Below are 19,705 nucleotides of genomic sequence, written 5' to 3' on the forward strand. Positions count from 1 at the left end.
TGTTTATTAAATAATTAAAAGAATGTTAATTATAAACGCCGGAGCTGCCAATGGGGTCAAAGAAGGCCGCCAGCACGTGGTCAATTTCTTAAACAAAATATTGGGCCTTTGTAGAGTGTATACCTAACACGAGGGCATAAACATTGTATTAGCAGCCATAAACATGTGCAGTTGTTTATTAATCCAACAATAAAATGTAGCACTAGTAAGGCCAACACAAGTACAACCAACAACATAAGAATTTATGCAGCCCTGTTAATATTTTCTAATGTCCTACCAATGTTTCTAGTTCCACATCCTTGCACCATCCTGCTAACTTGAGGGCAAAACTTCCCAGGTCGTCTCTGGTTAGGTAACATAATTGCATAAAATTAAGTACAAAATATTGGTTAAGTTCACACCAAAGGCCTGACTAGGCAACTTTTTGGCAATCAAGCTTGAGCTTTTCTCTTTCCCATGCACTTCCGCACTAGTGACAGTTTAGACCTTATTGATCCATTGCTTTCCTCCTCACTGTCTTCACTATCCAGCACTATTATTGATTCAGCTACTTGTGTTTCTTCTCCCCATTGTTTAATCTCGCCATCAAGTTTTCCATTCTGAGGTTGATCAGACTGCTGCTTCCGATATTTATTTGCAGGAAGTTCCCCTGAGCGCAAGAACAATCGGCTATTATCCTCATTGCTACCCTGCAATTGAGTCAGAGGACTCGGATGCAGTTTCCGATCATTTCCAGCCTTCCTTTGTGTTTTGGGACTTGATGATAATTTGTGCATCAGCAAAACATTCTCCTTGTCATCCTTTTCCTGTCCCCCTGACGAACCCTTAAAGCCCAAGGAAAGCTTCTTGCGTACTGAACATACTTTCTTACATTTAGTATCAATGGAGCCATTTCCCGATTTTTCCATAGAAACCTGACAAGTCTGTAGTGCATCATTATTAACAGAAGAGCTAATGGTCAAGGCCCCAGGTGATGAATTAGAATGGGAGTGAGAAGGTGATATTGCAGGAGTCACAAGCATTTTCTCATTAGTACCATCATTTGTTTGGCATGCATCCAAAGATCTGCATGGTATTTTCTGGCTAACCTTATAAAGATTACCTGAACTCATGATTTTGCTGTCATATGTTGATATGCAGTCACGGTGCTGATGTATTTGCAGTTCATGAAGGCTTTCACCCTGCAGTAATGTTGACTCTGAAGAAGCCATAGAAAGAGTCTGTGCATTACAGGGTAAATGTGGTTGCTTTGGGTCTCCATCCTTCACATCAGGACCATCTCTTTCACAACATTGAACTGAGGATTCAAGAGATAACTTCCTCCCAATCTTACATTGCTTCTCATCTTTCTGACTGTACTTGTCAGGTAGATCTCTTAACTCTTTTCTGTCTCTTTTTGTTTCCAAATTTCCCAAGCCAAATTTTAGGGGATTTGGCACGTCACTTGCCTCTCCATCACTTACCCTTTTATGAGTTGAGCTTGAAGGTTTGAGCAACAGCTTCTGATTGATCCCACTTGGTTTATTATGATTAGGAATAAAATCATTGACTTCATATTTTGACTCTTTCTCTGATTGTTGAACTTCGACCTGTACAAAGATTACAAATTAAGAAGTATAAATTTGGGAAAAATTTTAGAGGAAAAACCAACTAAAGTTACCATTGTGCTTAGATCTGCATTAGTTTGAATGCACCAGGTCCTGCAATTGTGCCCGCTAGCTCCAGTCCCGGCATATTTTTCAGTCATAGCTCGTGCTTTTTGGTCAAAAGCCTTTCTATTGTATTTGAACTCCTTGCTCTGTGCATTCAGCCAAGCATATCAGAAAATAGTGACTTCTTTATTCAGTAATAACAGCTCATCAATCTGCAAACACATCCACTCACCGCTTCAGGCATTAGACCGTCATCAGGATTGGGTTCACTCAATAACAGTCCTATACTTGTTAGCACGGTTGAAATATTCAATGATGGTTGCCATGCACCCTGCTTTAATAAGAGCCTGAACCTTGTTATAAATAACATCTATGAAAGAAACAGAAGTTTAAATTTTGAAATGGCACAAAGATTTGGATTCTGTGTAATTCATTCTGCAATAGCAAGAGAAAAGCAGTAAAGTCTCCAATGGTTCAACCATTGAGCAGTACTTACTGTTTAGGAAACATGTAAGTTCAGCCTTCCGGACACCATCTTCAAGATTACAGATTTATCAACAGGAAAAGCTTATTCTTTCACAATGAGTTTGACAAGTTAAAAAGAAATTAGCACACACCGTTGTTGCAAGAAGGGAAACAAAGTATGGCAAACAAATGCCAAATCCAAAAAAAAATAATAGATAAACCACTGGAATATAACCTGACTTCAGAAATTAACTACTTTGTGATTTGCACAAACAATGTAAGGCCACAGCAATACCTAAATGAACATAAATGCTAGCAGTTTTAACCACCAATGGCACAATTAACTTTGTTGAAAGACGAATGATTGAAAAATTATATGAACAAAATTGAAATATGTACATAAGAACCATGAGAAATTTAAGAAATTGGGCTATGTTCAAGTTCAAATTCAATTGCCTAAAAGTAGGTGTGCTCTATTGGAACCAAATCCCAGCTAAAACCATCAAATTTGTATACACCATTTCAAAGGTTTTCCCTCTTACTAAAGTAGAAAGTAGAATTATTTAGTTTTAGTTTCCAAAACTTCCTTCAAATTAAGCAATCACAAATTTCCATGGTATGAATATTCCAATTAAGATCATCAATTCATAAAAAATTTAAACTCGAAAGAAATATGATGTTTAACAAGAGACTGACCTTTGGGGGAAGATTGAGAATGTCAAGGCAAATTCGGCCTCCGTTGTCGATGTTCGGGTGGTAGATCGGCGTAGCAAATGTCACACTAGGAGGCTGAAATGGGTACCTAAAACCACCCCACGACAATAATGATAATAATAATAATAACAACAATAATTTAATTAAACAAATCCACCACTCCAATCAAGCAGCTAGAAAATGCCCAACTGAATATCGACAACCATACACAAGACACAAACCAAATTCAGAATTACCTTTCCGGTATTTGAATCTTAATGTTAAAGATCCCTTTAGCGTATACAGTTCCCTGCGGTCCTTCAATCTCTGCGAGACAAATTTTCAACGGAAAAAGTTAAAATCAGGTAACGCTTTAATCAAATTTTAGTTCCTCACACTCTCACTTTTTGACCTAGAGCATAGGAACTTACGAGCGTCAATGGTCGACAGGGAGGATATGTCAGAGTCGGCAGAAAGAAAGGGAAACGACGCACCAGGAGATGGGTCAGTGAGTAGAAGCTTGAGCTCCTTTTGCATTCGAAGATTGAGCCTTGCCGCTTGTGCCATTTCTTGCTTTTGCTAACTCTGCAACTTTTGGAGTTCGCATATGCTATGGAAGGTTGATTTTGAACATGGGAGGGAAAATGGGTTTTTGTTGTTAGTTCCGAAAGCGGGCTGAGCATGGGCGCGGAATGTTAGGGGAATTTGGAAAAGCCCGAAGCCCTGAATCACGAAGCTCAAACAGGGATAACAGTGGGCCAAATTTTTGCGGATGGATCGTCTGATTGAATTTTAATAGCTTTGATTGAATTTGAAATGGATTTAGATTTAAATAATAAATTTAGATTAAATTTAAATTTAATATATTAAATATTTATATTTAAATTTATTTATATAAATATTTAATTAAATATAAAAAATATATTTTTTAAAATAATATCTATAATTTTTTATATATTTTATCTTACATAAAATGGAATTTAAATACTTTATAAAATTATTAAATTCTTAAATATAAATTATTAATCAAAATAATTTTTTATGTAGATTATTAACTTAAATATATAAAATTAAATAGATTCAAATTTATTTGAGTTAATTGAGAATAAATTTTAATAAAATTTAAAATAGGTTTGAATTTTGAAAATATTAATAAAGTTTAGATATGGTGATTTTCATTGATACTCTATATGTTGCCATCTCTAAACTCAACTCTCAAGCTTTGTGATCAGAATTTTTTTATTAATTAAATTTATTTATTTTTACGGATTTAATTTAATTATTTTTAAATTTTGTAATAAATCAAACAAAATTTTTATAGTAATTATCTAAAAGTTAAATTCTATCAACAAATCCACAATAACGCAATGGATTATTTCTTTTAAAATTATAGATGATAATATAAACATTTATTAAATTAATTATTTTTAGTATTTTATATTTAAATAATTGTAATCATAAAAAATATTTAATATTTTTAATAAAATATATAATTAATTAAATATAAAATTTGGTTATAAAAATTATTTTGTTAGTAAAATAAAACGATTAGTAAAAACTAGAGACTAATATATTAATGAAATCAAATATCATGCACTAAATTATTATTCATTAAAAAAGTGACTAACCTGTAATTTTTAACATATTTATAATAAAAAATAAAAGAAACCATTATTTTAAATTACAAATAAAGAGATTAATTTATAATTTTTGATAAACTTGACAAAGTAATTGTAATTTGTGGGAAAAAAGAAAAACATAAATCTGTTGAGAGTGGGATTTGAACCCACGCCCTTTCGGACCAGAACCTTAATCTGGCGCCTTAGACCAACTCGGCCATCTCAACTGGATGTTCAATTAGCTATTCTAGATTTACATCAAAAGAATGATACGAGGCTGAAAGAATTCAAAATGCAACATGTCTGTATAGAGGCTTTGGGTGATGGCAAACAGAATGGACTTTGTGATGAACACTGCTGAATTGACACTGATGGTTATGGACGTTACTTATGAGCTTTTGATAAGATCAGAAATTACTTGTGTGAGGACCATATGATCCATGGTCTTGTTTGCTATAGATTTTGATTCAAGTGGGCTAAGAAATCCATTAGCTGAATCTGCCCATACCAGCCCAACTTTCTTCAAAGCAATCTTGATTTATTCATGATCCCTTTTTCACATTAAGAGATGGGAAATTTTAATTTCCACCTTTAATGCCCACTTAATTATAAAATTATTCTGTAGTGCCTGTGATTTCTATAAAAAAAAAAAAAACATATTAACGAATTACTGGAGGCTTATAATTTGTCAAGCAGCACGAATATTATTACAAAGGTGACAAATCAATGTGGAAAGTTTCTATTGCAGAAAACAACGTGATGACATGTCATTCTCTGATTACAACTACGGAAAAACATAATTTCTCAACGTCGACACCAACTTACTGTGTTTGGCTGATCTTGAATTGTCAGCCCTAATTGTGCCACCTGTGGTCTAACGCGTGTCCAATAAAATCATGAGGAATGAGGATATTCCAACACCCCATATTTAGCATCTTCAAGCAGCAGAAAACACAGATATCATCCGCATCGTAATTAGAATAATTAAATTAAAATTAATTGATTTAATTTCGTTTAATCAAATTCTGACTCTGATTCAATTTCTTTTCTCTTGAATTGGACAATGGGGGACCCCATATATGGTTATGTTATGTTGTAATTGACAAGCCCTCCCTGTATATGTCGCACATAATAGCCACACGATGGTTCAAATTCTCAAGGATCGTCCACTTGGCTTGTCCTTGTTTTCGTTGAAAAGAAATGTGGTGTTGTTGTTCAAGTGAGAAACCCACATGAAACGACAGGCACAGACTGCTTAATTTGGACCACTTTGACACGTACCAATTAGACAAAAGGCACTTATCCACACCCAACTGAAACTTTCAATGGAAAAATGAGTGAGTGAAAGATTGTAAAGTGACCTTAATTTTCAACGACTCAATGCTTTATGGGGGTGTGGCATTTGGACTTATCTATGTTGCTATAATGCTATCCTTCCCTTGTGCGGTGGGCAACTCTCTCACTTCACTTTCAGCTTTTGTTATCCACTGGACAGGCTTCAACTTCACGTAACACTATTAATTCTTCAAATTTTTCTTTAAGATGGCCTGCCCTTACATTTACTATACATTCTAACTTTAGGTTGAATCCGATTGGTTAATTATGAGACCTACATAACTTATAACTTACTCTTCTAATTAAATAAGTTAATACTTCAATTATTATAATGCAAAATATATAATTAGTGTAATTCTCTTTTGTGTAATGTATTTGTGACTTTTATGTACAAGTAAAATTGAATATTTCTTATAAATGAAATAGTAGTATGATTGGTTTCTTTCTATTTTTAAGTTAAATAGAGTGAAAAGATATCGAGTTTGAGTTTCTCTCATCTGTCTATTATAAAATTATTCAGATTACTTCTTGCTGTATAACTCATCAATTATTACCTTCATAAAATTAAAAGAAAAAAAGAAAATCTTTCCTTCCATCTCAATAAATAGAATTGTGATTGAGTCTTGCTTATTAAAGAGTGATTTTCAAGATTAATGAGATCATAATTAATAATATTATAGTGGTTTTCATAATCAAGATTTCAAATAAAATTTTAAAAAACATGCTATTTTTATTTTTAATATAGCATAATATCATTTTTTTTATTAATTTAATTTGAATGGAGATTTAAACTCAGTGTATTCGAAATAAATAATTTCATATTGTTTTTAAGAATTCAATTCTAATTAATAAAGAATAATATATTTTTATTTTTATCAATTAAATTAGAGAAATTATTGTGTGCTCGTAGAGCATATTCTCCCCCTCTTACAATAAATGAGACCCACTGCTCCTTAATTCAGCAAATAACTATAATTACTCTCCATTCCATTTTAATAGCTTTTTGAGGTTTTTGTATAAGGATTAAGGAAATGATTGTATAGTATTATTTTTATAAGAAAAATACTAATAATTAACTAAAGTGCCCTTATAGTATCATTTGAATGTGAAAAGATGTTAAAAAGAGAAATGCATTAGAAATAGTAATAAATAAGGGTAAATTAAAAAACAAAAATTTAATGCTTTCTTGATTTTTCAAAATAATAAATAAAATGAGGCTTTTTTTTTTTTTTTCTTTTCTAAATCATCTATCATAATAGGGTGAAGGGAGTATGTGTTTATGGGAAGCACTGTATTTTAATGTCCTGAGTGCATGCTAGAAATTTTCACTGAATTAATTTTATTAAATTTATTATAAATAATTTCAATATCAAATAATGATGGAAAGAGTTTCGTATTTTTTTACAATTAATTATTTATGTGACCAAAATTTCAAATTAATTAAATATAACAAAAGATTTGTCATGTAGACATTTAATATTCACCATTTTATTAAACCATTAAATCAAATTGTGAAAAAAATTATTAAATACATTCAAACTAACATCAAATACATCCAAAGCAACGTCTTTTCATTCAAATGAAAGTGTGATGTAAGAAGAATTGCAGTTACATCTAATAATCTTGTAATTTGGAACATAGCAATTACTGAGCCTTAGCTCTTAAGGCTCTAAAGTCTTAACTAGTAGTTGGCTTATTACCACATCCTTCTGATAAGACACATGCATTGCCTATATATAATGTGATCTTTGTGATTGAGATTACAAATCTAGTCTTTTATTAAAATTTGTTTATTTTTATCTATGAATCCTTTTCATTTCTCTTTCCCTAATCAAGAATTGTTTCCTTTCACATGTATTTCATCAACTATATTGACCTTTTCTTGATTTTCCTTTTTAATTAGATTTTGTGGATGCTTCTTCTCTTGTCCTTTCTCCATCCTTAATTAATTCTTTATTTTGTATTAAATCAAACTCCACCTCTATCTAATAACAAATCTTTGTAAAATCATGATTTTATATGGATTGGATTGGGTGGGATTGTGACCTCTTTCACTTGCAACCATTTCAAAGTCGGTCAGTGGGTTACCTCTCAAATATAGTTTAGTCAATCAAGAATGTAACATCCCTAATTTTCAAATTATTATTATTATTATTATTATTATTATTATTATATATATATATATTATTCTAACCCTGATATTGTAGATTTCGCATACGTACTTTCATTTCATGGAAATTCGATCGTCGCCCAGATCTGCAGTTTTGGGCCGAGTAGATAAGCTACTGGAACCATTTTAGAACCGAGGTCAAGATTATAGGCTACCCCACCATTTTCAGATGTTCAGGACGCGTTCCAATTGTTAGATTTGGCATAGGTAAACTCGAACTCTACATTACTCATTTTTTACCTTGTACTGGGTTAGAATAAAATTAATAAAATATTCGTGGATGATAAGAAAATTACGAATCCTATTACAATAGCCTTATAATATTATTAAGGACTACGGGGCAAATTTATAGAATTTTTAAAGTTAGTTTGGATAGTTTTCAAAAAATATTAGTTTTGAAGTCCTATATTTGAGTTGTCTGATGTTGTAATTATTGCTTGGTTTGGAGGGCCCAGGAGGGGCCATATAATGATGATGAGATATGGGTTGAGTTTAGAAGTATTATTTAAACCATTTTGCAGGTTGGGTAGGTCATAGGTATAGGAGAGACTCTGCTGAATTTTTAGCACAACTTAGGGTATCTTTCGTCTTTTCTAAACTTGTATTGAGTCAAATATATTAAATAATTATAATTAAATTGTCAAGTGAGCTGGGACAGCCTTCCTCCTCCGCCCAACAGCCGCAGTGACCTCGGTTTAAGTTTATGAGTAAAATATTAATTTTAATTGTAATTTCGATATTATTATATATTCAAGCATGCCCATGCATCATTTATAAATATATATCTATGTAGTTAAACACTAGGCATATTTTATAGTGCATTCATAATTATTGAAGTGCCATTGATGTTGTTTGTGATAATTTAGAGCAGTGTGTGTGCGTGGCATGCGTATGGTATGGTATGGTATTGGATATAAACAGGACGGGTAGACATGGCTTGAGAGACACTAGCTGGGACCCGATCCTTCAGGGTTGACGTGGCTTGAGAGACACTCGCTGGAACCCAGCATTTGGTTTATTAAGCGAAAGTCCGGCTTGAGAGACACTCGCTGGCAGAGGTTGGATTAAGAGGGCTATATAGGGGATCAGCTCCCATATATGTATTGCTTGACAGTGTTGGGTGTGTGAGTGCTTCAAATTGCTTTTTTGTTGTTATGATATAAAAATTATGATGATGTTGCATTTTACTCCTTATGGTGCATTAGATTTAGATAGTTATAAAGATTATGATTAAAATTAGTATTTTACTCTCTGAGTTGAACGCTCTCACTCTTCATATTTTTTTTTTTTCTAGAAAGGATATATATGTTGTGGCTAATTTGCTCTTCTTCTTTCCCATTGATAGTATTTAATGTATTTTGTACAATTGAGTTAAATTTTAGACTCCGCATGTGTTAGAAGCACTTATTTTATTTTGGGCATGTATTATAAAAGTTATGTTGGACCTGTAAAATTATTAACTGTATGCATGATGGGATTGGATGAGGGAGCTGAGCTCCTATTTGAGTTATGACATTTTGATTATGTGGAGGGTGAGCTGAGCTCTCCAATTTATTATATATTGTGTTTACAGGTTGGGCGAGTAAAAAACTTTCCGTTGAATAGTCCATTTTATGGTCAGACTCTGTCCGGTTGAATTCTTGAAATTGGACCCAAATGGGCCTTAGAGTTGGGTTGAGGAATAGTTAGGCTTACTACGGGCCTCGGGGGCTTTAGGCTGGCTCAGGTCCTAGTGTCAGTCTAGCCCATAGGTTGGGTCGTGACAAAGAATATGTTTTCTTTAGTTTTTCTTCATAAGAATGAAAAAAAAAATCTTGTATTTACGTATTAATTCATTTTTAATTTAAATTTATGCAAGTGATTAAGTTATTTTGGCATAATTAATTATGGGCAGTTAAACTTATCTATGTTGCTATAATGCTATCCTTCCCTTGTGCGGTGGGCAACTCTCTCACTTCACTTTGAGCTTTTGTTATCCACTGGACAGGCTTCAACTTCACGTAACACTATTAATTCTTCAAATTTTTCTTTAAGATGGCCTGCCCTTACATTTACTATAGATTCTAACTTTAGGTTGAATCCGATTTGTTTATTATGAGACCTACATAACTTATAACTTACTCTTCTAATTAAATAAGTTAACACTTTAATTATTATAATGCAAAATATATAATTAGTGTAATTCTTTTTTGTGTAATGTATTTGTGACTTTTATAGACAAGTAAAATAGAATATTTCTTATAAATGAAAGAGTAGTATAATTGGTTTCTTTCTATTTTTAAGTTAAACAGAGTGAAAAGATATTGAGTTCGAGTCTCTCCCATCTATATATTATAAGATTATTCAGATTATTTCTCATTATGTAACTCATCAATTATTACCTTCATTAAATTAAAAGAAAAAAAATCTTTCTTTCCACCTGAATAAATAGAATTGTCATTGACTTTGCTTATTAAAGAGTGATTTTCTAGATTAATGAGATCATAATTAATAATATTATAGTGGTTTTCATAATCAAGATTTCAAATGAAATTTTAAAAAACATGCTATTTTTATTTTTAATATAGCATAATATCATTTTTTTTATTAATTTAATTTTAATAGAGATTTAAACTCAGTGTATTCGAAATAAATAATTTCATATTGTTTTTAAGAATGCAATTTTAATTAATAAAGAATAATATATTTTTATTTTTATCAACTAAATTACAGAGATTATTGGGTGGTCGAAGAGCACATTCTCCCCCTCTTACAACACATGAGACCCACTGCTCCTTAATTCAAGAAATAACTATAATTACTCCCTCCATTCCATTTCAATAGCTTTTTTGAGGTTTTTGTATAAAGATTAAGGAAATGATTGTATAGTATTATTTTTATAAGAAAAATACTAATAATTAACTAAAGTGCCGTTATAGTATCATTTGAATGCGAAAAGATGTTAAAAAGAGAAATGCATTAGAAATAGTAATAAATAAGGGTAAATTAAAAAATAAAAATTTAATGCTTTCTTGATTTTCTAAAATAATAAATAAAATGAGATTTTTTTTTCTAAATCATCTATCATAGTAGGGTGAAGGGAGTATGTGTTTATGGGAAGCACTGTATTTTAATGTTCTGAGTGCATGCTAGAAAATTTCACTGAATTAATTTTATTATATATAATTTTAATATCAAATAATGATGACCAAAATTTCAAATTAATTGAATATAAAAAAAGATTTGTCATGTAGACATTTAATATTCACCATTTTATTAAACCATTAAATCAAATTGTGAAAAAAATTATTAAATACATCCAAAGCAACATCTTTTCATTCAAATGAAAGTGTGATGCAAGAAGAATTGCAATTACATCTAATAATCTTGTAATGGAACATAGCAATTACTGAGCCTTAGCTCTTAAGGCTCTAAAGTCTTAACTAGTAGTTGGCTTATTACCACATCCTTCTGATAAGACACATGCATTGCCTATATATAATGTGATCTTTGTGATTGAGATTACAAATCTAGTCTTTTATTAAAATTTGTTTATTTTTATCTATGAATCCTTTTCATTTCTATTTCCCTTATCAAGAATTGTTTCCTTTCACATGTATTTCATCAACTATATTGACCTTTTCTTGATTTTCATTTTTAATTAGATTTTGTGGATACTTCTTATCTTGTCCTTTCTCCATCCTTAATTAATTCTTTATTTTGTATTAAATCAAACTCCACCTCTATCTAATAACAAATCTTTGTAAAATCATGATTTTATATGGATTGGATTGGGTGGGATTGTGACCTCTTTCACTTGCAACCATTTCAAAGTCGGTTAGTGGGTTACCTCTCAAATATAGTTTAGTCAATCAAGAATATGTTTTCTTCATAAGAATGAAAAAAATAAATCTTATATTTACGTATTAATTTATTTTTAATTTAAATTTATGCAAGTGATTAAGTTATTTTGGCATAATTAATTATGGGCAGTTGAAATCAACAATGTGTCTAAATTTTGATACCATATTAAGAAAATAGACCAAGTTTAACTAAACTCCAAAAACTATAACTCAAGGGGAAGAAAATTTAACTAAATATTATATATAACACAAAATCTTTATCCCAAACCATGGTAAGACAATAAGTTGTATTATTCTTATTTATTAATTACAGAATTTTAATAAAAATATTTATTTAAATAATAAAAAATTGTCTATTTTATAGAGTTGTTTATCAACTTAGACGTTGAGGAATTAACACTTCTGGATTTTCAAATTACAAGAACCGACCAATGAGAGATTTTGGTTGGTGAATGAATATGAAATAAATAATAAAAGAAAGAAAGAAAGATCTGGGTCATACTTAACTAAGCTGGCACAATTAATCATGCTTAATTAATTATTATATATAGAGGTTAAAATCAAGAAATTAAAATAAGCAATTAGTAGGTTTGATTAGATTTTGAACTCTACACCAATGAATGAGCTTTAACATGAGGATTTTCTTTTCACTAGGGTCAATTTGTATTGTCATGTTTACAGGGTGCATGATATTGGCACTAAAGAATAAGGACAAAGGGTGTGTGGCACAACATGCAAATCCCTATCCAAGTTGGCTAAATATTACAAAGGGAAAATGAAATTGCCTTGGTGTGGGTGTGGGACAATAATGCTGCTAGCTAGGTGAAAAACATATATAGTTTTGAATACTAGGCAAAAAATAATATGGCCCAACTCAACTCTTCAAATAATATCTATCAATTTCAAAGTGGGATACATAACTTGCAAAGATGTTGCTCTCACATGCCCTCACATGCCTACACCCTTTATTTCTATCCTCAAGAACATCCAAATACATGGGGGCCATTTATTCATTTTCCTATCTAAGTAACCACTTTCTGAACTTTTTTTAATATTTCCAAATTAAATTATTAAAAAGAATAATTAAATTCTTTATTCAAAGATCACTAAAAATTATCAATACGATCAGATTTTTAAGTTTAGGGTTGCCTCCGTTAAAATAGTTTAAGCTAATTTTATTTGACTCTCACTCATTGGGACACTGCACACTGGTGCTGAAAACTGTTAGCCCGGTCTGATTGAATTAAAAGTTCAGATGCTTCCTCTGCCTAAACTTGATAATGCTCAATTGTGAAAGCAATGGATCTTGATATGCTAAAAGAGGGAAAAAGATATAAAGAAAAAGGCTTGATGTAGTTGAATTTAAATGTGGAAATTTGTTTAAATGGGTAATTGTCGGTTGCATAAGAAGCCAAAAGCTCCTGTTCATTCTGCTGTGAGAAATTGTTAATTAATTAGTTTAGACAGAAAATGTTAATTAACAATGAAGGGTGTATAAGTTTGGCCCCCCAAGCACCCGAACACCCGTCCAAACATGAATTAAAAAATTGGAGACCCAGCTACACGTGGCAAAAAATTCAGTTGGACACGTTGGGCTAATTATTTTATGCGCCATCGCAACTGGCTTGGCCAAAAAGTAAAGCCAAAACCAAATCGGATTCTTAGCTACCGAATCTAAGCCACTGTTTGGCCTCTCCTATTTTACACTTTCCTTTCTCTCTATTATTTTTATTTTTATTTCGAACTCTCTCCCACGCGCATTCCTTGAGCGTGTCTCCTTTTTTGCTTTTCTTTTTCATTTTTAAAACAAATTTCTTTTTTCTAATTAGTTAATAACTAATTAAAGTCAAATGATCATTTTTTAAAAGAAAAATACTCTTACTATATTAATAATGTATTTATTCATTAAAAAGGAAATATAAAAAAAAATTAGTGATTTTCTTTTCATATAATTAGATTATAAACAATATTATATTTAATCCCTCACATTTAATTACGTGTAATTATGGATTTTATTCCAATTGGCTCTTATTACTTGTGATTTATTATGATTTTATATTTGGGCTTATGTATAGACATTGAGCATTGAATTTGTATGATTTTAATCTTATACTCCGAAACGACAAGGGTGCTTAACCCAACCCAAATACTGACCTTTGTCATGTTGCCGTAACTTGTTGCTAAAAGAGGGACCACATCACGACGCTGCCGGTAAACGCACATCACGCGCATAATAAGCGAGTGGGAAAGCCCTCTCCGTTGAAAAATATCTAATTACAGGGGGACCATGACTTGCAGCAAAGGAGGATAAAAGCGGAGGCAACTGGGTCCCATCTCGTGATTCAAGAAATATCACAAACCATAAGCGTTTCTGCCACGATAGCTCCACGTTGCAGTGGCCACGTCTACTTACCACCTATATATTACGGTGCTCCCTCAACGATGTGAAAGAAGCGAATGCGACCAGTCGCAGCTCCTCCTCCATATTTGCGAGAGAGAGAGAGAGAGAGAGAGAAGAAGCCTTGCTTCTTCCTGTAAACGCAAGCAGAGAAAAAATAAAGTGTACAACTCTGGCAAGAAGAGCTATCTAGCAAGGTAGAGAAGTGTTTATAGGATGGAGGCTAATACCATCGTTGCTCCTTTCGTCATGAAGACATATCAGATTGTGGACGATCCAGCTACGGATACACTTATCACTTGGGGCAAAGCCAACAACAGTTTCATCGTCATCGACCATTTAGATTTCTCCCAGAGGATCTTGCCTGCATATTTTAAACACAACAACTTCTCTAGTTTCGTTCGCCAACTAAACACCTATGTGAGTCATTATTCTAATGCTTGTAATGCTATTCAGTGTTTATTCTTTTCTCTCTATATATATACATGGAGTTTCATTTGATTTTATTGTCCTCAAAACTGTTGTTTCAATCATTAGGGTTTTCGAAAAGTGGATCCAGATAGATGGGAATTCGCAAACGAGTGGTTTCTTCGGGGCCAAAAGCAATTGTTGAAGAATATAGTTCGTAGAAAGCAAAGCAAGGGCTCATGTACGCAAGCTAAAATAGAGGATTTTGACAATGAAGAGCTAGTTATGGAGATAGCAAGGTTAAAGCAAGAACAAAGAGTCCTAGAGAAAGAGCTTGAGGGTATGAACAAACGCTTAGAGGCCACTGAGAGACGACCTCAACAAATGATGTCTTTTCTTTACAAAGTTGTGCAGGATCCTGATTTTTTCCCTCGCATGATACTCCAGAAAGAACCAACCAAACAATTAAATGACAAAAAGCGCCGGTTAATGATTTCTTCTTCTTCGTCGTCCTCTGGTGGGGCCGCGATTTCTTATTCAGTGAAGTCTGAAGATGAAGAAAGGGAAAGCGTTGGGGTAATATCGTTGCCAGAAACTGGGTTTTGTCATTCTTCACAGTTACCGGAGAAAAATATCATAAGGTGGTTGGGAGAAGAGAACTATGGTTGCGACTCAGCGCCTAATCCATTCACATCGATTACGATGGGTGGAGGGATTGGGAACACTATCACTATGGCAGTGTCTCCACCAGAGAATAGCTTGACAGGTTGTGGTGGTAACAGGGTTGGCCAAATAAGCTATTTCGGAGAACTGGCGGCAAGGGTGGAGGCTAGACCACCACCACCTTATCCATTCTCGCTTTTAGGTGGTGGCTTTTAGCTGCTTCTATTCACAAAATTTATCATGGATTCTATCTTGTATATTATTTTTGTTTTTTAGCATATTATTGCTTTTATCCCTCTTTTCCTTATAATTCTTGTATAAACAAGTGATTTAAATCGTTACATAAATTATTAGGCAATTACAAATTTAGAATCACTTGATTTTTTGAGATTATTAAATCCTTAATAACCAATTATTGTGTGATATCCGAACATGCCTGGAAAAACTCAAATTCAAATAAATAAATATATTAATATATATATATATATATATATATATATATATATGTATATACACACACATTCTTATTATAATATATGGACACTGTTATTATTTTTTTTAGCCTGTCCTCTTTTTTGCTTTTTTTTTTAATTTTTAAAATAAATATTTTTTCTAATTAATTAAAGTAAACTTGTATGGCCACTATTTCTAACTACTCGAAGTCAAATGATCTTTTTTTTTTTTTTTAAGAAAATACTCTTACTATATTAATGATGCATTTATTAGGAAAAAAAATTAATAATTTACTTCTCATATAATCATATTATCGAAAATTATTATATCTAATCCCTCACATTTAATTACATCAATTAATTCATCCCTCTATTTATTTTAGTTTTCAATATGATGATATGAAAATATCAAAATACACTTTACTTTTTAATAGGGTAGAATTATCCCTAATCACTTTCTCTGTCTCTTTTCCCCTTCCCCTCTCTATAAATAGTTTCTTTCTCTCCAGTTCCACTTCTGTGGCGGTTCCTTGTGCATTTCATCAACCATTCACTCGCAAGTAACACCCTTACCTAATAAAATTGGTCACTGACATCGATGTGGTTGCATTTTTTATGGACTACAGGAAAGCTTCTGAGCACCCTATTCTTATTGCGTATAAGGATTTATGGGTTGAACTCAAGTGGATAGTTTCTCATCAAAATAGTGATAGGCCTGAGGCATCACGACGGCCTCTTCCTCTCAAAATTCTCATCAAGAGAGAAGAAGCCTTGCTTCTTCCTGTAAACACAAGCAGGGAGAAAAGATGGTATACAACTTTGGTGTAACACCTTAATTTTTGAAGAAATATAAATATGGTTATTATTAGAAATAGAAATAAAATTTATAAAATTTTAAAGAGAAAAATTTAATTTAAAATTGAACTTAAAATAAAAGCTTTACAAGTTTTAGGGTAAAAAAAGGAGAATTCAAGGATTAAAAAGGATATTTTGATTTAATGGACACCTAGCAGCCATTTTTGTCTTGAAATGGGTCACGTGAGCTGGTTTCTCCAGCAGGAATTATAAATAAGAAAAGAAAAAAAAAGAAAATAGCAAAAAGTGAGGAAGAATTGGGAAGAAGGGAAAGAGAAGAAAGGAAAGGAAAGGAAGAAAAGGAAGAAAGAAAGAAGGAGAAGAGGAAGAAGAAGAAGAAGAAGGGAGGAAGAAGGGGAAGATGATCAGAATTTTGGGGGTTTCTCTAGCAAGATAGAACTGGCAAGGGAAAAAGAGAGAGTATGACCTGAAATATAAGCAATTAGAGAGAAATGGAGAAAGGAGGAGATTAGGAGCAAACAGGATTTCAGCAAGGGAGAAAATTTTTCATCCTTTCAGGTTAGTTTGGTAGATTTAACCATTGATTTGTGGATATATTTAAGATCTATATGTTTAAAAGTTATGGTTAAAATTTGATAATTTTTGAATGATTGAATTTAGAGAAATTAATTTTTGAACCTATACTGTCTGGATTTTGAAATTCTGAACTTAGCTGCTGAAAATTTAGGAAAATAAATAGTTATAATGCGCAAAAAATTGTGAAATTTGGTAGATATGATCTTTGTGATGTTGAGACTTTTGTGTTAAAATTTGACAAATTTTTGACTTGTGATTTGTGAGATATAAATTATTTTTAATAAGTTGTTTGAGTAAAAATTATTTCTGAAAAAATTTAAAATTTGAAGGATTGGATAACTGTTTTGATATCTCGTGATGGTAGGGGTGATTTGACACTAAAATTTTGACTAATGATGAAAGGTTAGAATATTTAATATAAATATAAATATATAAAATGCTAAATTAAGTATTAAGGATTGTGTTAAGTTGAATAAGTTATTTTATTAGAACTAAAATTATTTTGAGATATAATATAAAGTTATTAAATTATTATGTGGTTGTAAAATATTTTTAAAAAATAATTATATATATATTTTTTTGAATTTTTGGTGTTATAGAAATATTGTGGAATATTTTAATTAAGATTTAATTATAAAATGTTGTAAATAATATTTATATGGAGATATAAATTAAGAATTTGAATAGATTTGTAATAGATTTATATAAATTTTAAATTGTGTATTTGTTTTTGTGGCCGGAAGTTTAATTTAATTTTAAAAGGGTATACTGTCAAATTTTTATTAAATTTTTAATAGGAAAAGTAAAGTACGGTTGATCTTATTATTAAATTATTATTAATTAGGAAGAACTTTTGGATTATGGTTTATATAGATGTTACATCAGGCAAGAAATAGAGCCAGCTAGCTAGCTGGGTAAAGAGTGTTTGTGGGATGGAGGCTAATACCATCGTTGCTCCTTTCGTCATGAAGACATATCAGATTGTGAACGATCCAGCCACGGATACGCTGATCACCTGGGGCAAAGCCAACAACAGCTTCATCGTCATCGATCCTTTAGATTTTTCCGAGAGGATCTTGCCTGCTTATTTCAAACACAACAACTTCTCTAGCTTCGTTCGCCAACTAAACACCTATGTGAGTCATCATTCTAATGCCTGTGATAAAATCCAGTCTTTATTCTTTTTCCTCTCTCTCTCTATATATGCAAGGAGTTTCATTTGTTTTTATTGTCCTTAAAACCGTTGTTTCAATCATCAGGGTTTTAGAAAAGTGGATCCCGATAGATGGGAATTCGCAAACGAGTGGTTTCTTCGGAGCCAAAAGCAATTGTTGAAGAATATAGTTCGTAGAAAGCATAGCAAGGGCTCATGTATGCAAGCTAAAATAGAGGATTTTGACAATGAAGAGCTAGTTATGGAGATAGCAAGGTTAAAGCAAGAACAGAGAGTCATGGAGAAAGAGCTTGAGGATATGAACAAACGCTTGGAGGCCACAGAGAGACGCCCTCAACAAATGATGTCTTTTCTTTACAAAGTTGTGCAGGACCCTGATCTTCTCCCTCGCATGATACTCCAGAAAGAACGAACCAAACAATTAAATGACAAGAAGTGCCGGTTAATGATTTCTTCTTCTTCATCATCCTCTGGTGGGGCGGCAGTTTCTAGTTTGGTGAAGTCTGAAGAGGAAGAAACGGGAAGCGTTGGGGTAATATCGTCGCCAGAAACTGGGTTTTGCCAATCTTCGCCATCGCCGGAGAAAAATATCATAAGGTGGTTAGGAGAAGGGAACTATGTTCCTGACTCAGCGCCTAATACATTCACATCAATTTCGATGGGTGGAGGGATTAGGAACACTGTCACTGTTGCAAGGCCTCCACCAGAGAATAACTTGATAGGTTGTGGTGATGATAGGGTTGGCCAAATAAGCTATTTTGGAGAACTGGCGGCAGATGTGGAGGCTAGACCACCACCGCCTTATCCATTTTCACTTTTAGGTGGTGGCTTTTAGCTGCTTCTATACACAAGATTTATCTTGGATTCTATCTTCTATATTATTTTTACTTTTTGATATATTATTGCTTTTATCCCTCTTTTTTCCTAATAATTCTTGTAAAAACAAGTGATTTAATAATGCGGTTAATATACAGTTTATGTTGTTAAATAAATTATTAGGCAATTACAAATTTTCAATCACTTGATTTTTTGAGATTATTAAATCCCTAATATTCAATTATTGTATGCTAAACTCAAAATTTCAACCACATTAAACAAATAAATATATATATATATATATATATAATCTTATTAAAATATAAATTTTAATTTATAATTTAAAAGAAATTATTTTTTTTAGCTGTATTGTATTTATAATTTGCCCCTTTGAAACTCACGAAAGGGAAAGGGAGAAAAAAAAAAAAAAGCTTTTGAGCCTTTTATTTGGGAGTTTCTCAATTTCAGAAAGTCAGGCAGTTACATAGACGGCGGTAAAATCCACTGAGATGGCACACACCACCGCAAACAGTTCGCTTTGTGCTTCGTCAAAACCAATAACCGCACGCCACGTGGTCTTTCACTGTCATCTCTGATTAAAAAGGTACTGTACAAAGCCCTGCCGC

The 19,705-nt window shown here is 32.2% G+C and overlaps 3 protein-coding genes and 1 non-coding gene across 5 annotated transcripts; 2 read left to right on the forward strand and 2 right to left on the reverse strand.

The window, feature by feature from the left end:
- Window positions 1–143: 143 nt before the first annotated feature.
- LOC110637344 (probable ubiquitin-conjugating enzyme E2 37) lies at window positions 144–3,460 on the reverse strand. Of its 2 annotated transcripts, none has more exons than XM_058129661.1 (6): window positions 3,242–3,460; window positions 3,068–3,137; window positions 2,814–2,919; window positions 1,885–1,986; window positions 1,661–1,798; window positions 144–1,589 (listed from the first exon to the last, which is right to left on the reverse strand). In XM_058129661.1, exons 1-6 carry the CDS (start codon window positions 3,375–3,377, stop codon window positions 432–434), a joined length of 1,710 nt encoding a protein of 569 aa, XP_057985644.1. In that variant the 5' UTR covers window positions 3,378–3,460; the 3' UTR covers window positions 144–431. The 2 variants fall into 2 exon arrangements, with proteins under 2 accessions (XP_057985644.1, XP_021643089.2); XM_021787397.2 differs by having other exon boundaries at window positions 1,885–1,983; window positions 3,242–3,457.
- Window positions 3,461–4,575: 1,115 nt separating this feature from the next.
- On the reverse strand, window positions 4,576–4,656 carry TRNAL-AAG (transfer RNA leucine (anticodon AAG)). The gene has a single exon. It is a non-coding gene; the product is annotated as a tRNA-Leu (tRNA).
- Window positions 4,657–14,258: 9,602 nt separating this feature from the next.
- LOC110637337 (heat stress transcription factor C-1) lies at window positions 14,259–15,610 on the forward strand. Its single transcript, XM_021787385.2, has 2 exons — window positions 14,259–14,594; window positions 14,712–15,610. The coding sequence occupies exons 1-2, from the start codon at window positions 14,391–14,393 to the stop codon at window positions 15,459–15,461; spliced, it is 954 nt and encodes a 317-aa protein (XP_021643077.2). The 5' UTR covers window positions 14,259–14,390; the 3' UTR covers window positions 15,462–15,610.
- Window positions 15,611–16,781: 1,171 nt separating this feature from the next.
- LOC110637338 (heat stress transcription factor C-1) lies at window positions 16,782–19,160 on the forward strand. The gene is made up of 3 exons (XM_021787386.2): window positions 16,782–17,071; window positions 17,963–18,225; window positions 18,349–19,160. The coding sequence occupies exons 2-3, from the start codon at window positions 18,022–18,024 to the stop codon at window positions 19,096–19,098; spliced, it is 954 nt and encodes a 317-aa protein (XP_021643078.2). The 5' UTR covers window positions 16,782–17,071; window positions 17,963–18,021; the 3' UTR covers window positions 19,099–19,160.
- The last annotated feature ends 545 nt before the right edge of the window (window positions 19,161–19,705 follow it).

This window comes from Hevea brasiliensis, chromosome 11 (genome assembly GCF_030052815.1).
Source record: "Hevea brasiliensis isolate MT/VB/25A 57/8 chromosome 11, ASM3005281v1, whole genome shotgun sequence".
NCBI lineage: Eukaryota > Viridiplantae > Streptophyta > Magnoliopsida > Malpighiales > Euphorbiaceae > Hevea > Hevea brasiliensis.

What these genes read in the sequence shown, in the direction of transcription:
- LOC110637344 (XM_058129661.1), bottom strand. Translation starts at nt 3,377, where the DNA reads ATGGCACAAGCGGCAAGGCTCAATCTTCGAATGCAAAAGGAGCTCAAG. An exon ending in AAGATTCAAATACCGGAAAG is followed by an intron (nt 2,920 to 3,067) that starts GTAATTCTGAAT and finishes GGGTGGTTTTAG; the next exon opens with GTACCCATTTCAGCCTCCTA. An exon ending in TTCTCAATCTTCCCCCAAAG is followed by an intron (nt 1,987 to 2,813) that starts GTCAGTCTCTTG and finishes CTCTTATTAAAG; the next exon opens with CAGGGTGCATGGCAACCATC.
- LOC110637337 (XM_021787385.2), top strand. Translation starts at nt 14,391, where the DNA reads ATGGAGGCTAATACCATCGTTGCTCCTTTCGTCATGAAGACATATCAG. An exon ending in TTCGCCAACTAAACACCTAT is followed by an intron (nt 14,595 to 14,711) that starts GTGAGTCATTAT and finishes TTCAATCATTAG; the next exon opens with GGTTTTCGAAAAGTGGATCC.
- LOC110637338 (XM_021787386.2), top strand. Translation starts at nt 18,022, where the DNA reads ATGGAGGCTAATACCATCGTTGCTCCTTTCGTCATGAAGACATATCAG. An exon ending in TTCGCCAACTAAACACCTAT is followed by an intron (nt 18,226 to 18,348) that starts GTGAGTCATCAT and finishes TTCAATCATCAG; the next exon opens with GGTTTTAGAAAAGTGGATCC.